This window comes from Chiloscyllium plagiosum, unplaced genomic scaffold (genome assembly GCF_037043375.1).
Source record: "Chiloscyllium plagiosum isolate Xiang-an unplaced genomic scaffold, Cpla_swu_hap1 HiC_scaffold_15, whole genome shotgun sequence".
Lineage (NCBI taxonomy): Eukaryota > Metazoa > Chordata > Chondrichthyes > Orectolobiformes > Hemiscylliidae > Chiloscyllium > Chiloscyllium plagiosum.
Window position 1 is genome coordinate 62,636,186 of NW_028270153.1, and position 13,993 is coordinate 62,650,178.

General features: G+C 37.4%; 1 protein-coding gene across 5 annotated transcripts in view; it reads right to left on the reverse strand.

The window, feature by feature from the left end:
* Positions 1 to 2,954: 2,954 nt before the first annotated feature.
* LOC122559944 (engulfment and cell motility protein 2) overlaps positions 2,955 to 13,993 on the reverse strand; it is a 174,214-nt gene continuing 163,175 nt past the window's right edge. For all 5 annotated transcript variants that reach the window (XM_087994988.1, XM_087994986.1, XM_087994987.1 and 2 more), the window contains one exon: positions 2,955 to 6,299. In XM_087994988.1, coding sequence (XP_087851114.1) covers positions 6,099 to 6,299 — 201 coding nt within the window. In that variant the 3' untranslated portion in view covers positions 2,955 to 6,098. The remainder of the gene's footprint in view (positions 6,300 to 13,993) is intronic.

Sequence of the window (13,993 nt, forward strand, 5' to 3'; positions counted from 1 at the left end):
TATGAATATATAGTAGCTTGGAGGATGATTCTAGTTTCAATAATATTTAACTAAAAACCTATGAAAATGACTAATTTTACCGAGGAAGGAGTTGAATGACATTTCACTTCATTTGAAAAGGGGGCAAAGGTGCCAGAGTGTTTTTACAGGTACAGTTATTACTGTGCATGCAAAATTGTCAGAAGAACAATCTGAAAACTATAACAATATTAAACAAAAGCAACACTCTATGCTTATGAGCGTGTCCCTGAATTTGTCAATTAAAATTTTGAACTATGGTAAAGAAACCCAATCAGACATTTGTAGAACTTGCAAGAGAAAGGGAATGCAGTGGAATGAGTGGTTTGAATCACTGAAGGTAGATGAAATTTTTGAGAATGTATGGAGGAATTCAGAACTAGCATTCCTGCAAACCTTAAAAACTAGTTAGATGAATTTCAGGTATTAAAGATCCAAGATGCAGTAGTTCTAACAGCTATCTATGACATCTCACACAGACAGTTGTGGATAGGGAGATGGTCATATGGGACAGGAAGATGGTCAGATGGAAATCCACAAGGAAATTAGATGAATAAAAATAGCTGCAGATAGAAGTAGTTCTAGTGTTAGTGAACAATGAGAAAGATGCTAAAGTAGTGAAGGAGCAAGGCTTGAACTGAAAAATGATAAGAAGAAAATAACATTGTAATAAATCTTGACATTCAAAAGCCAATTATTGCAAGTTAAATGGGACATCAATTGAAGTAGTAGTTACATCTGAAAAATCCTCAGAAAAGTGGGTACCACAAAAGGAAATAGGTATTAGAACTATCATGGTGGCATTTAAAAAAAAGTTTCCTTAGAATATTTATAAATAAACTCAGATCATTGGAGGTTCTGAATATTGTGTCTCAAAAGGAGTGGCATTTGAGAGATGGGAACATGTAACCTGGGTGTCCTTGCACACCATTTGCTTAAGATAAACATACAGATGCTACGGGCAATAAAGAAGACAAATGGTGTATTGTACTTCATAGTGAAACAATTAGATGAAGAGCAGGGGTGTCTTGCTGCAATTACACAGGGCCTTGGTGAGACTACACCTGGAATATCGTGTGCAGTTTTAGTCTGACAAAGTATGTTCTTGCTGTAGGGGGAGATCAATGAAGGTTGAACAGACTGATTCCTGGGATGGTTACACATCTCAGTATTCAGTGTGGGATTAAAGAGTGACTTTAACAGAAATTGTAATTGGATTACTTAAATAAACCACGATAGAAGGAATTAATTTCAAGTTGAGAAATGACCTGGCTGATCCCAAAATATTGGCCTCAGTGAAGGTGAAGCAACAACCAGTGAAAATAAAAGATACTGGATAAACGTCTTGGATAGTTTCTTGACTCTATTGTGATTAGATATCAGATCCACGTAATTAGAGAGGAAGAACAGGAGAAGTGTCTGAAAATGGAAGATGACTTGGAAATTCACTTATCAGATAAAATTTTTGAAAACAAATAAAAAGAATGAAGGCAAAGGGAATTAGCCAGCACCACAATGGCCTCAGGAATTCTTCCACCCTCCTGCAAGATCTCATCAGAACTCCCTCCTCCACACCTACCTTCATATTGACAGTTAGAAAATAAGAGGAAAATAAGATCACACAATCCCTTGATCATTGTCTACCATTCAGAACAATCGTAGCTAATCTTCAGTCTTAATTCCATTTTACTGCCTTTTCCTCGTATTCTTCAATTCCCTGAGAAACTAAACATCTGTTCATTTCAGCATTAAATATATCCAATGATGGAATATCCATCATCTTCTAATGTACAGGATTCCAAACATTCACAACCCTCCAAGTGATGAAGTTTCTTATCTCAGTCCTGAGTGATCAGTCACCTGTCGTGGAAATCTACCCTGTTAAACACGGTCGGAATCTTCTATGTTTCAGTTAAATCTGATCTCATTCTTCCAAACGTAAGAATTATAGAGCCAATCACTGTCACCATTCCTTTACTGTCACTGGGTCAAAATCCTGGAATTCCCTTCCTAGTTGGGTCAACCTACAGCAGGTGGCCTCCAGTCGTTCAAGAAGGCAGCTCACCACCCTCCTCATGGGCAACTTGGGACAGCCAATAAACGCTTTCTCTCTCCCACATTAACTCTTGATGACTTTGACATTTAAAGAGTCATTTAAGACTAGTTCAAACAATTTAATTAAAACTGTGGATGCTGAAGATCTGAAACAAAAACGATAATTGTTAAAGAAACTCAGCATGTCTGGCTGTATCTGTGGAGAGAGAAACAGTCCAGTGGCCCTTCTTCACAACAGCATTCAATAATTCTATGATCTGATGGGTTTTCCCAGCAATTTATGTTTCAACAACAATTTAATTGTTGGCTTTCTATGTGAAAGGGCTGAGATGGCCCTTCTCATCTACAATTATCTTGTACTCAAACCTGCACACTATAATGTCTGGATGCCTAGTTACAATTGATCCCATTATAAGTGCACTTACATTCGGGACGCCAAGCTGGTTTTTCAGTTAGTTAAGAGTGGGGGGGGGGGGGGGGGTTGGTGGTGGTGGTGGCTTATGGATATACCAATACGAAGTATTGAAACTAATGAATTTCTGGATTGAGATTTTAATGGGGACAGAGGGAACCTAGGCAAAAACCATTACACATTCAATGAGTAATTGATGGGGGTAATAAGGTTCTCAAGAATGTGTCCAAGTTGTCCATCTTATTAAAAGAATAGCACCACTGGTCACCTTTTCTAAGGTGACATGAAGCATCAAGCCAATTCTGTCCATCTATAAATGATGACCATGCAAAATACTCAGTTAGGCCTGATGAAACTTTCACATTTGCTCATAGGCCACAGTCATATTCCAATTTTACTAGTTCACTGATGCAAAACTGCGGGTTACCAAGTTATCCCAGTTTTCTTGAACAAAAATGAAGAATCTAAACAGCAGGAATTGTTTTGTTTATTGTGTAAATGTTACCGTTTTGTTTTTTTTTAAAATCTTATCAGCCAATATAACATTCTGACCATTAACAGTACAATAGACAAATATTCTCCCAAATGACATTAGAAATAGCTTCATACATAAACCACAGTAAAGATTACTCATCTGGGAATATCACAATGGAAGGATTATAATAAATTGTTAACTTTCTTATGCCAAATTTTGGCTTTAAAAACTCTGGGAGCCCTTTGATTCAAACACCTGCAAGAGTACAGGTTATTTTAGAAAACAATGTTCAACACCCAGTGGAGACTGCTTCCATTTTCAACAAGGTCTTTACAAAGGATTCTTCGGGCTTCCCATCCGATCAGATTTTAAATGATCCGAACAGCTCAGAAGTGATCGCAGCCAGCCCACAATGGATTAACGGGAGATGATGCCACACTTTCCAGATATCAGGGCTTATGGGAGAGGAAAGCAGCAACATAGGGAAAGTGAACTTACTTCTCAAAATGTTGAACTGTTTCTTTGAAAAGCAAGTACTAGAGACAATTTGTATTTAATCTCACAAAAATGACCATTCAGTTGAATAACTAAACTGGTTCTTATACATACCTTACAACCTGTTAGGGTAAAATTTACATTGCTTGGATGCAGAGGAAGATGTAGATAGCATCCACTTTTACGCATATTTGTTACAGCAAGAACTTTTCAGTGTTTTCCAGACTGAGTGACTTTGACACTGGATTTCTAGCATCTTGTCTTCGGTACTTGTTGTTTTTCTTTTTATCTCTTTCCCTTTTACAATATTATGTTTATTAGAAGAATACATCTGGCAGATTGTCATTAATTCACAGGATGTTACTGCCCATATTTACTGTGCCAGAACTAATTGTTTTAAAATCTAATGCTCAGTTATTTTGGGTGTGAGAATGATCCAGTCCGCGTGTATAATATATGCCCAATGCTTTTCAGAAGGAAGAATGTAACAATGATGTCTAATTAAAATGCAATCCACTTTATAGTTCAGTTACTTAAAAGGCACAATTTCCTGTATTTGTTTACATGGAAACCTCTTCCTAGTGTGTAATTTAAATGTTCTTGGATGGGTTTGCAGGTCCTAATTTAGTTTGATGACTTACATTGCCTTGTATTTTGCTGCCCTATAATCTGTTCCTCAACTAAGTATCATTTAATACATTAATGCAGCATCTCAAGTATTTGAGAAATATCAAATGCATTCTAAAGCTTGTGACTCAGTCCCAAATATCCAATTACTGTAAATATAAAAAACATACTTCTCAATAAAATGCCTCATGTCAAGTGTAAACTGCTGTTAAGACTTCGTATTTCTTTAGAAGGGAGAAAGTGAAACTTAACCCCCAGTCAACAAAGACCGTAAATCCAAAGCACCATGTTCTCATAGTTAGAAAATCATGGATGAAAAGTTGTAAGACAAGCTGAAGTTGGATGCATTACTCATATTTTATAGCTCATCACGTATTCCCTTTGAAAAAGCCAGTTATAAAGCCAAGAATAAAACCAGCTGGCATGATGCAACAGCACCAAGTTTTGATGTGGATGCAAATTATGCCATTTGTTGCCTACAGTTCAAATTCTGCCTTGTCGTAATTAAACATGGTATAAAGTCACCCACTTATAAATCTTCATGTCCAGTGCATCAGCAAAGAGACTTTTTTTTGGTCATTCAATAAAATACAAGTTTGCTATTGAGAAGATGGTAACATGACATGCTAATAATGTTACCTAAAGTTAATAATACTTACGGATGCAAAGGAAACTCTATAACTTATAAGTCTTTTGCATTATTAGTAGATAGTTTAGATGCAGCAACATTCGAGCTCTCTCATTACATGGCTCAAAAGCAAAGTTGGTCTTCTTAACAAAGTGACCCATTGACTTCAGTATTTTATAATCTAGTTATTTTGAGTTCCTGTATAAATCAGTGTCCTCATCTACACTATTCAAGTACCCTTTGATTTTATTGTCTATAATCTAGTCCATTCGTATATCAGTTCAGTGTGCTTACTAAGACCAACTGAGTACCTTTCGATTCAATATCTATAATCTAACCTATTCAGGTACCTATTTAGTTGAATACCCGTGAGAAGATCTGAAATAAAAAATGAAATTTTGGTGCAAAGGTGGGAATCAGAGGATACTAAGCACCTTTGCCAGAGCTCCAATATTCTTGAAAGGCCTAATGCTATTCAACCATGATTTACCAGCACCATTCTGATATGTGCACCTGGACTATCCAAATTACAAAGTCATAGGATGATCAGAATAAGCTGCAAGGCAGTAATCAAGTAATCTAAATCAGAAAAGATGGAAAGTGAACTTGAGCAGTTTATGAATTGCACTGGATTTCAGAAGTGGTATTTATAAAAAACACTCCTCCTCATTTGCAGAGTTGCCTCTCCAGCTGTTTCTGCACCTCACTTCATGGCTGCAAGGTCCAGAATAGTATTGCAGCAGAAATTCAGAAGAGGAGAATAAACTGACTAAAGAAGAGAATAATAGTTCATACATTTCCATCAAAATTAGTCACCACTCAAAATTAGAGCTTACAAAACAAGTAGAAAGTATTCCCGGATGACAGCGCAAAGGCACTCCCAAATATCAGAATCTAAAGGAAACTCTCCTTGTGTACATATTCTGTGACATTCACACACACTATATACAGACTAGATTATACAAACACAATCCATTATCCAGTATTGGAACAACAGGATTGAATAATATTGGATGGAGGATTATTTGCATACAGTGAAAAGTCTACATAAGCAGTTTGGCCTACTAGAACACTAATAAATTATTAATCATCATACAAACGTCACTGTAGCAAATCACATTATCCAAATTCTTAAACCTGTCTAAAATATTAAATACAGAATTCTTTCTAAAGGGCCCAAGGTCTGTCTTGAACCTCCAGCTCCCTCAAAACAGAGTGGAAATAGCATGTTTGGCCTTTTGTGTCTTCCCGCTACTTACAGCACTGTACTCAATGAAGGCAATTTATTTTCGAGAGCTGGTTGAACAGGTTGTTATGTTTGTTCACAGAACGTTGCTGTGTTTTTTTTCCTTTTTTTTGTGCTTTCAAGTTGCTGGTCATCTCACTGCTCAGCCATAATGATACACAAAGTCATAGCTGCTGGGTTCTTTGGGAATAGGAGGTGGTGTCTCAGGAATCTGGATATTCTCCAGGTCTAACAGGCGTAGTTTCATTTCCATACTTAGCAAAGTATCCAGATCGTTCTTCGTCAGTTCGCTTGTCATCTCTTTTCCCAGCAGGGCGTTCAGTCCATCAGTCCAGATACAGTACTGAAGGGAATACAAATGGTATATTTAGGAATCTGGAAGATTTGAGCTAAGGGGACAACACATTTTGAGACAGTCAATCCCTGTGCTACTCTCAGATCACATGCAGTTTGTGCTATCATGGTCTCTTCCTAAGGATTCATGTGTGGGGCAAGACACTAAAATAAACCACCCCAAAATCTTTCAACAAGCCCCACTTCCACCCAGAATGAAAAAAAACAATTAGGTTCAAATGTTTAAGGTAATATTCCAACATTCCCAATTGAAGAACCTGGTTAAACTAACCAGAAAAGCTGTATATTATCAGAGGTTCTGTCCTTTGAACTAGATGCTAATCTGAAGTGCTTTTAGGTCAGCTTTATTGCAAACTGGAGTAGAAGTGTCCAAGCAAATTTTCACCTCAACCGACATCACTATGTCACTAAAACAGATTGTCTGCATTTCCTTAGTGTTGTTGATGGGACCTTGCTGTAGTCAAACCAGCTACCACGTTTCCTGCATTTAAATGGTGACCACTCCTAAAGTACTTTCTCGGCTATCATGTGTTTTGGGGTATGGCGAGATCATATTATTTACAAACCTTTCTTTATCTTTCATTATGAAGTACAATTTTCAACTAGAGGTTACATCACAGAAGACATTATAAAAACAAAGATTACAGGACTAGAAAATCAAGCTTGCTTCAACTGTCTTATTGCAAGTTAATCTGATCTCCATTCATCCTTGATGAAAAGTATATATGTTTATTGAGCATGTTTATCTGAATAAATGTGACTTTGTAGTCTTGGCTGCAATTTCCCTGAGTATTTAATGTTTTAAAACTTTCATTTGGGATTAGGGTCAGTTGGTTTATAAAAGTTGATTTTAAAATGGGAAGTCACTGGTGTGAGCATCATTCATCAGCCTTGTATACATGGAAATAACGAGTGCCCTGCCTGATACTTTAGTCTATTATTTTTTAAAGGAATGACAAGTCATGCATAGCCTGTTTTCCCAATAAGTATAGAAAGTGGACAAATGTAGTCATCTGTAAGGTGCTTTCAGCGGTCTTACAATCATCTTCCCCTCATTAACAATAGAGGCGTTCACCACATTATCCTGATCTCCTCTTCAAAACCTTGAATGTTCCTCTCTGTTAGGGCTACCCATGACTGAGCAGCACACAATGGCTGACGGCTGCCCACAGCTAATACAACAGAACATGACTGACAGTAGTTGGAGACCTTTGCTCAATGTAGTCTTCAAAAGTAGAACAATAGTAGTTCTGTAGACTCAAGATTACAGGACTGAGATGGAATGTCCAGCTGTAGTTGTTAATACATAAGACATAGATGACATTAAATTAGCAAATCTCTCAAACTATTTAATCAATCTGTTACAAGACAAATATTAGGTTTTAGTTAAGATTCTTCAAATAATCAATGATATAGATTCTGAAGTATTAATATATCCACCTATATAGACAAAACAAATCACTAAAAACAATAGAAGAAAAGATTCAAACCAGTCTCAGACAGTAAAAGCAGCCATTATCATTACAGGGAAATAAGAAAGTCTGGTAACAACATGAAACCATGTAGGGGACTGACCATAAGCCTGACCATCTCTTTGTTCAGTAATATGATTAGGTTAATTGGAAATATATTGAAATTGCTGAGTGTGGCAGTACTTCCTTCAGGTTAAGGACTATTAATATTAAATTGTGCACATGACTGCAAGTAAATTGCTGAGGCAAGCTTGAATGATAAATGTCCTAACTGGGGAGGAGACAAGCCTGACACTGAAATAGTTGTGTTGAGCTCCTCTCGAAGGCAGGAATGACCTGGCTGGCATGAGTGGTAAAGGCAGGTGGCAGTCATGTTGGAGGCTGCTGCTCCCTTCCCAAATTGAGCAAAGAGCTCCTTAAAGGGTCAGCAGCAATGGGGAAGAAAGTAGCCATTAGATGGAGCTTAATGGGCAGTGAATTGGTGGCCAGCAGGATCCCTATTCTCTCTCTGGCCCTTCAAAACTTTCAATTTGATTGAGAGGGGTCAGGATCCTGAGACTACCTCAGGGACGACACTGAGAGATCATGTGTATACCATGTCTCAATCCTGTGGGCACTTGAAAATCCAACCACTGTCCTAATGAAAGATTTTACAGACTTCTCTACAACGGGTGTTAAACCAATAGACCCATTGTTTTCTAGTTAATCTCTTTCATCTTTAAAACAGTATGATGTTATTGGCCAAATTTTATAGACAATTTGTGAACTATTCTGCAGTTTTCATTGTCTCCCTTTGCCGCATTTATATCTATTCCAGTCTGTGGGATCTCTACTGTTCTTTGCCTTTGTATAGACTTCTATTATAGTCTGTACCATCTCTCACTTCCTTTGCTAAGCAATTTGTTTAATTACAGAGTAGAACGTTGGCTCTTTGAAGGCATTTCAAAATTGCATTTTACTAAATACTTCGAACATCTCCCAGTGGAGGAACAATACATCTGTATAAGTATCTGTTAATAGTTCTTTCAATTCAACTGGTTAATTTACGCTTCATCCCACCAACATCTGACTTTTGCAAATTTCAAACCTTAATCCTGACTCATCCTTCTCCCACTCAGACCCAACAGTGAGTTCAGAGAAGTTACGCTGACTATTTATAGCTCTTTCCATACCATTACATTATTGACTAACTGAGGTTCATCTATTACCTCAAAATCTAAAAAGAAAGCCTGCTCTCCTTTTTGGTTCAAGACGACATTTTTTCCAGAAAGCATGCTCAAAAACTCTCAAGAAATTCACTACTTTTAGAACTTGAGATATTTGGGCTTCCCCTAGTCCTTGTGAAAATTAAAGATTGCCCCTATCTAAATGATAAAATTATAGGATGGCCAGAATAAACTGCAAGGCAGTAATCTACGGATATCATGAATCACAAAAGATGGAAAGTGAACTTGAGCAGTTTATGAATGGCACCAGATTGCAGGAGTGATATTTATAAAAAAAAGTGCAAATGGCCAGTTATGGTCCACCTCCTCCTCATCTGCACAGGTGCATCTCCAGCTGTTTATGTACCTCACTTCACAGCTGCAAGCTCCAGAATGGTAATACAGCACAGACATACATAATACAGGCTGAATGGGTCAGTCTGTAATTTTGGAAAAAGGCTTCTCCACTCTCCACATTTATGAATTTCATTTCTTTATCACTGCTGTTTGGGTGTGTAGACAGTTTTTGCCAAATTCCTGAACTCTTTTTCCTCGTATGCATTCAACCCACAATAGCTGTGATAGATCTTAAAGAGCTACCAACTGATCACACTCCTCACTTCTTCCCCACAATTCAGATTTTTTTCCTCACTTCCTTTCAAAGGTTACTATTAGATTTGCTTTCACCATCCTTTCAGGCAGTAACATTCCAGATCAAAACGTTTTGAATAAAAAATTCTTTTAAACCTTCACTGTTCGTTTTGCCAGTTTCCTTAAAATATGTGTCCTCTTGGTTACCAACCCGCCTGCCAATGTAAACAGTTTTTCCCAGGTAGTGTATTAAAACTCAAAATATTTTTAAAATTATTTAAAATTTCCCTTTAATCTTACATACTGTACAGAGCAAATTCTGCCTGTCCTCGGATGCTGCCTGAATTGCTGTGCTCTTCCAGCACCACTGATCCAGAATCTTATATTTTCCAGTCTTTCCAACTAACTGAAGGCTTTCCGAACTGATATGTCCTAAGTAATCTCCCCTTCATTCTCTTTTTGTCAGCCCTTATTTTATTTCTAAAGTGTGATACCACAATTGGACACAATACTGTAGCTCAGGAATAACAAACAATTTATAAAACGTTTAACTTGCTTGGTGTTATATTTGATGGCTCAATGATCAAAATGCAAGGAGCTGGTATGTATTTGCAAAAATAAAACCATCGTAAATATTTCCAGTAACCTTCAAAAGACTGTTGTCAGTGGTTCGTGTACCCACTTTAAAATTATCGCAATTTAATTTATAGTCAGTCAGTCAGTAACACAGAACTGGAGTGTTGTTGAAAAAATTCAGACATTTTCTTGGAGCTTTTCATTGTGCACTCATCAGGACACACACACAAATACCAAATTTCACAGGGAACAAGAGCGTACTGAAGAAGGGACACTGGACCCAAAACGATAACTGCTTTCTCTCCACAGATGCTGCCAGACCTGTTGAGTTTTCCCAGCAATTTCTGTTAATAATTTACACTGCATGAGAAACAAATTCATTGATTGGTAAATGAACTCTGATTGGACTGGTGTTGCCATGAAAAATGTGTCGGAAGATTTTTTTAAAAATTCATTCATGAGATGTGGGCGTCACTGGCTGGGCCAGCGTTTATTGTCCATCTGTAACTGGCCATGAAAAGGTGAAGGTGAGCTGCCTTCATGAACCACTGCAGTCTGTTCTACAATGCATTAGGGAGGGAGTTCTAGGATATTGACCCAGTGACACTGAACGAATGGTGAAAAATTTCTAAGTCTGAATGCTGTGCATCTTGTTAGCCTCAGGCCTTTGTTGGTCCTTTTTAAATTTGTATCACCTTCTCTGATACAGGCCAAGTCATAAAACCTTCATTATTTATACTGTCTCTCATTTTTCTGGCAATAATGCATTGCTTTACATATCTTTGCTTTAAATTGTGTCAGCTAAATATCTACCCATTTCCCTTCAGTCAATATCCTGCTAACCACCTCACTATTTATCATATATCCAAATTTTGTGACAGCTTCAAACTTTGAAAATATTCTATGTATATATGCAAGTTTTTCTTTCTCAAAGTTCTGCCTTTTCATCAAGTACAAACTGAGCTCAAATTGAACTGCAGGGGTTCTATTTTATTCATGTCACATCATCTGCTTAAACAGTAATTGATTACAATTATCCTACTTAGCACTTAGCTGTCCCACAATCATCTTGGCAGTAGTCCAAGTTTCACTATTTTTGTAATTCCTGCATTTGAAACTCCTAATCACATCTTTATCTTTCTTCACTTTTCAGAGTGTGCACACACTGTTTTCTGCCCCTCTATTCTTTCAAGGTCATAAATCTAACCATTAATTTGGAGGGAATGAAGCAGAATAGGCAAATCTCAAATATTCATGCCTACTGGTACAAAGCAGCAGTTAATGAGTTCAACAATTTGAAAAAAATAGATTATAAAGCATTGATTTGTATGGAAAAGATGGGGAGTGTGAGATCATTCAATCTGTACTCATGGAAGCATTGCTGAGAAAAGACTTTTCTTTAAGCTTGTCTTGTACTCATCAAGACAATTTGCAAGAAATACAATTCAAGGGAAAACCAACATTTATGGTCTATGAGAAAAGAATGCTGATTGGTTGACAAGTTGACTTGGATTGGTAGAGGCAGCACCATGGAAAATGCACTGGGTAATGATGATTGACAGTTAACTGACAGATGATTTAGAGCAGGACAGTACCAATTGGGAGACTGAAGTACCAGAACATGAGTAGTTGTTGAGATAGTTTGAGAAGGAGCTCAGGAGTTAAGTCTTAAGCAGTCACAGAATCCCATGTAAAGCCTTAATAATATTTGGTACCCACAGTATCAATAATTTTGGAGGGATTGCTGAGAAATTGGTGGGATCTGTTTTGACTGCATTTTTTTTTGATGTATTCAGAGAGCTGTTCACCCCAGTGTGTCTGTTCCACATATTTATGTCAGATTCATTCTGATTGGATGTTCAAAAAGAAGTTGTATAATCCTGTATATATTGTAGATTGATACAACTACCTTTGCATTGTAACAGTTACTGTGTTTGGTCAACACCATGGAATGCTGTGGCTTTATTCGATCTGTAAGTACCACTGATCCCACCCCTTTGTTTTCAACAAAAATATCTACCTGTCCCTACCAAATTGTAATGTCAGGTCGTTTATTCTGGGATCTTTTTCAGAATACAGTCAGTTTCTGAAGAAGAGGAAACCAGAAGAAGACATGTCCAGGGCCTTGCTTGGGCCTGAATAGCAATGCAGGGCAATAGCTTCTGTTGGCATAGGATGACTGCACAGGAGACACAACCATGAGCCCCACAAGACGACCAGTTGGTACCAGTCTCTTAAGTGGTCAGTAATTAAGAGTTTCAATTGGCTCATTGACAAACAGGCAGCCTATTGCTTCCCCAATTACTGCTAAACCAATGCTAATGATGCTAATTTGTATGCTTGCCAACCTGCTTTTAGGAAAGGCATGAAATTCCAGGGTAATCATTAAGCCTTCACACACTTATTTTTTGGTCTCCTTAATTAGGTCTCTTTAGTTATTCTCTTATTTTCATAAAAACATCTCTGGGTTTTTAATTGATTTTAGTTGCCAATACCTTTTCATGTCCTCACTACTTTTCAAATCCTTTCTAATTTTTGACTCTGCATTTTCTATATTTCTCTAGGTTTTCTGCAATATTGAGTTTTATCTATTTGACATAGGGTTTTTGTTTGCTTTATCCTACATATGGTATGTTCTTTCACAGCCAATGGAGTTTAGATTTAGGAGTCCCATCCTTTTGCTTTCATGAAAACTGTTCGTTCTTAATCTGCTCTCTCTCCTCCTGGAATACCTCCTGCTGCTCTAAGACTGTTTCCATTCAATAGTAAAATCAGTGAAGGCTGGAGATTCTCAGTTAAGTCAGACAGCTTTTGCGGAAAGAGAAACTGATTTAATGTTTTACGTCAGTGACCTTCTGATCACTGTCCAATGCAGACATATGGATGCAAGGCAAAGACAGAATTAGGTTTCACTGTAATAATCTAATGGTGGATCTGCTGACACGTAGGATCAAAACTCACCATTAAGCAGCAAGGCAAAGGGCTTGGACAGAAACTAGATTGTATGGCTGTATGTGCAAATTCAGGAGAGGAAAGAATGATTTGATGTGATAGAAGAAACCTGACAAAAATCAAGGACATAGCATATGCAAAAAATAAGGTTCTGTCGCAAATCAGCCTGAAGCCCTTTAAATATGAGGTGCTGTGCAGAACCACAAAAGGACTAGCCTTCCAAATATTACTCCCTACCTGACATGGTGTGTCTATTACCCATATTTATGCCAGCTTAAATCTATTTGCTTGTCAGAATGCAAGTTTTATATCTCTGTATATATTGTATTACTGTCCTAACACTGTATAAGTAAAGTTTATCGTTATTTGTTCAAGACCATGGAACTTTCTGGCTTTATTTGCTCAGTAAGTAGCTGGGATCTCATGCTTTGGCATCAATCCAGATTATAATGCAAATTTGATGGCCTAAACATGTGTTCACTGTCATCAGTAGTGGGGGTTTGTTTCTTTCCTGTTAAACCTTACCTCAAACAGTAATCGCCGAATTGCTTGGTAACGCAGAACTTCAGCATCGTGGAAAAAATAAGATCAAGCTTTTTATCTTATACCCATCAGGAAATTCACAAGAATACCAATACCATGAGAATAAAGGGAAAACAACCTTAATACTATACAAAAATACAGTATTGATTACTTGGCAAGTGAACTCTGGTTGAGCCGTTGCCACAGAGAATGCATGAGTTAGATGAAGATTTGTTTAAATTTAAGCCAGGCAAGTGGACTCTGATTGGTTATGGTATTGCCTTCAGAACATAGAACAGTACAGCACAGTACAGGCCCTTCAGCCCTCGATGTTGTGCCAATATTTTATTCTACTTTAAGATCAA